Source organism: Condylura cristata, unplaced genomic scaffold (assembly GCF_000260355.1).
Source record: "Condylura cristata isolate star-nosed mole 26May11 unplaced genomic scaffold, ConCri1.0 scaffold00002, whole genome shotgun sequence".
Lineage (NCBI taxonomy): Eukaryota > Metazoa > Chordata > Mammalia > Eulipotyphla > Talpidae > Condylura > Condylura cristata.
The window spans coordinates 38,128,209-38,131,721 of NW_004567103.1; the positions used below are offsets into that span (position 1 = coordinate 38,128,209).

The 3,513-nt window shown below is 47.3% G+C and overlaps 1 protein-coding gene across 1 annotated transcript; it reads left to right on the top strand.

The window, feature by feature from the left end:
- The first annotated feature begins 449 nt into the window (after window positions 1-449).
- NEUROD1 (neuronal differentiation 1) lies at window positions 450-3,164 on the top strand. The gene is made up of 2 exons (XM_012726151.1): window positions 450-505; window positions 2,071-3,164. The coding sequence occupies exon 2, from the start codon at window positions 2,082-2,084 to the stop codon at window positions 3,150-3,152; it is 1,071 nt and encodes a 356-aa protein (XP_012581605.1). The 5' UTR covers window positions 450-505; window positions 2,071-2,081; the 3' UTR covers window positions 3,153-3,164.
- The last annotated feature ends 349 nt before the right edge of the window (window positions 3,165-3,513 follow it).

Consider the following 3,513-nt stretch of genomic DNA (forward strand, 5'->3'; position numbering starts at 1 on the left):
CCTGCGGGTAAAAACAGGTCCGCATAGTCTCTAACTGGCGACAGATGGGCCACTTTCTTCTGGCCACAAAGGGGCCGGAATGGAGCGCTCCGCGGCATACAAATGGGCAGGTCACGTGGTTCCTGGCTCTTGGCTGGACTGGGAAGACCATATGGCGCATGCCGGGGAGGAAGAAGGGGCGGACGTAGGGGTGGGGGGATAGGGGAGCAGGAGAAGGAGAAGGGTGGGAGAGGAGCTAGGCTGAAGGGGGCGGGGGCTGTGGGGGGCGGAGGGGATGGTTTGAAGGGAGAGCAACGCCTAGACGCCTGCGCAGACGCTGGGTGTAGCGACCTGCTTGCCGCTCTGCTCCTGGCCCCGCCCGCGCTCAGCATCACCAACTCGGCTATATAACCTGAGCGCCCGCGCCTCTCGGACACGAGGAATTCGCCCCACGCAGAAAGGCACGGCATTCGGAGACCCCAGGGTTATGAGACCATCACTGTACAGGACATATTAAGAACTACAGGTAATTGCAATTCTTTTATTTTTGTTCAGAAATAAAAGCAGTTAATTGAAGACTCGATGTGCCAATATATTCTGTATTTGTGCGTGTGTGCGTTTGTGAGCGGTGTGTCTGTTGAGACAGGCATTTCTTCCCATAATTGCAGGCAACTACGCACACAGATTGACTCCCAGCACTCAAGTTCTCACTGCAGTTTTCAATTTATTTTTATTAATTATTAAGTTGGGGAAGTATGAGAAGTATTTGGATTGATTTTTCTTTATAATTCAAAGTAACTTATTGTTTTATAGTGGTAATTTCAAAGTCGCGAGAGCATTTTCAGTAAAGAGGGGTGTGTTGTGTGTGTGTGTATGTTGGGGAGAGGGGATAATCAGCGTAATCAGTGTATCTTATACACTTGTATCTTATGCACATAAAGAGTGCCAAGTTACTTTTTTCAATGAATGAAAAGGACATTGACACTTGCAGTATACGCACTCTGGAAATTAAATCTAGTACAGAGCTCGTTTCCTTAAGAAGCTGGGGGGCGGTAGAAATGTAGGGTAAGGGAGGACTTTCTCCTATTACTACCTGTTACTGCTTCAGAGTCGTCCAAGTCCTCCCAAGCACTGTAGGAACTAAAAACTCAGATGTTTTACTAAAGGTATATTATTTAACTTATTAGAAGTAGCAACTTCGCCATTGCCAATCGTTGGCCGTTATAATTACTCAGTCTTTTAAAGGGAGATTTGAGGCGAACTTTGAAAAGCCCCAATAACGAGCGGGCAGTCCTTTCAATGGGCTGTTTATTAGACAGGAGCCTTCCGCACCTGATCCCAGCGCGTGGGAGAGCGCTTTGCGCCGCACCCCCAGCCCTGGCCACCAGCGAGGGCTTTTGTGCAATGTGGAAATTCAGCAAAGAGATAGTAGGTTGGAAGCAAGTAAAGAAGGTGAGGGTGAAGTGGAAGATCTCTGTTCACTTTATTGTTAAATGTTTCGTTGATGCTGAAATAATTTGCTAGAAAATGCATTTCCTTCTTCATGCATTTGCTTTTCAAAAGTGCTTCAGTATAATCTTCTTAAAAGTCACTGTCAGCGTCAGTAAATTACATAATGTCCCCTCAACTTATATTGCTAAATACCAAGAAGCCAGAACACAGAGGTGGGAAAAAAATTTCAATTTTTTAACTCATCATTTTGGTGAAGTTGTGACTTTGATTACATGTAAAAATCATGATGTAGCCAAAATGTACACTCATTTTCATCCATATTATCCTGCTGAGCGATCACTATGAACAAACTGAAGTTAATCACTGGAAAACTTGCATACACGAACACAGATATACACACATTCATTCTCCCCGTCCCTCCAGCCCTTTTCTGTCTTCTACGTACCAGCGGGGCTCACACACACACTACAAAACACTGCATTTAACTTTTCTTTAGAGGCATCCCACTCTTTAAAATGTTGTACTTCTCTATAAGTCTATTTCTGCTGGGCTAAAGTAGGTGATGAGCGCGCATGTAGTTCTGAGTGTGGCGTTTTTCTCCTTTTCTTTCTGCTTCCCTTTCTCCCTTATTGAATGTAGGGAACCGAAACATGACCAAATCATACAGCGAGAGCGGGCTGATGGGTGAGCCTCAGTCCCAGGGTCCTCCAAGCTGGACAGATGAGTGTCTTAGTTCTCAGGACGAGGAGCACGAGGCGGACAAGAAGGAGGACGACCTAGAAGCCATGAACGCAGAAGAGGACTCACTGAGGAACGGGGGAGAAGAAGAGGAGGAAGATGAGGACTTAGAAGAGGAGGAAGAAGAGGAAGAGGAGGACGACGATCAAAAGCCCAAGAGACGTGGTCCCAAGAAGAAGAAGATGACCAAGGCACGCCTGGAGCGTTTTAAGCTGAGGCGCATGAAGGCCAATGCACGGGAAAGGAACCGCATGCACGGGCTGAATGCGGCGCTGGACAACCTGCGCAAGGTGGTTCCCTGTTATTCAAAGACACAGAAGCTGTCCAAAATCGAGACCCTGCGCTTGGCCAAGAACTATATCTGGGCTCTGTCGGAGATTCTACGTTCTGGTAAAAGCCCTGATCTGGTCTCCTTCGTACAGACGCTCTGCAAAGGCTTATCTCAGCCCACCACCAATCTGGTTGCGGGCTGTCTGCAGCTCAATCCTCGGACTTTTCTGCCTGAACAGAACCAGGACATGCCCCCGCACCTGCCAACCGCCAGCGCTTCCTTCCCTGTGCACCCCTATTCGTACCAGTCTCCGGGGCTGCCCAGTCCTCCCTATGGTACCATGGACAGCTCCCACGTCTTCCACGTCAAGCCTCCGCCACACGCCTACAGCGCTGCTCTGGAGCCCTTCTTTGAAAGTCCCCTGACTGATTGCACCAGCCCTTCCTTTGATGGACCCCTCAGTCCGCCGCTCAGCATCAATGGCAACTTCTCTTTCAAACACGAACCGTCAGCCGACTTTGAGAAAAATTATGCCTTTACCATGCACTATCCTGCAGCGACCCTGGCAGGGGCCCAAAGCCACGGTTCAATCTTCTCGGGCGCCGCTGCCCCTCGCTGCGAGATCCCTATAGACAATATTATGTCCTTTGATAGCCATTCACATCATGAGCGAGTCATGAGTGCCCAACTCAATGCCATCTTTCACGATTAGCACGTCAGTTTCACTATCCCCGGGAAACAAACCCACTGTGCTTACAGTGACTGTCGTGTTTACAAAAGGCAGCCCTTTGGGTACTACTGCTGCAAAGTGCAAATACTCCAAGCTTCAAGTGATATATGTATTTATTGTTGTTACTGCCTTTGGAAGAAACAGGGGATCAAAGTTCCTGTTCACCTTATGTATTATTTTCTATAGCTCTTCTATTTTAAAAACAATACAGTAAAGTTTAAAAAAAAAAAGCACCACAAATTTGGTGTAGCTGTATTCAGATCATATTAATTATCTGATCGGGATAACAAAATCACAAGCAATAATTAGGATCTATGCAATTTTTAAACTAGTAATGGGCCAA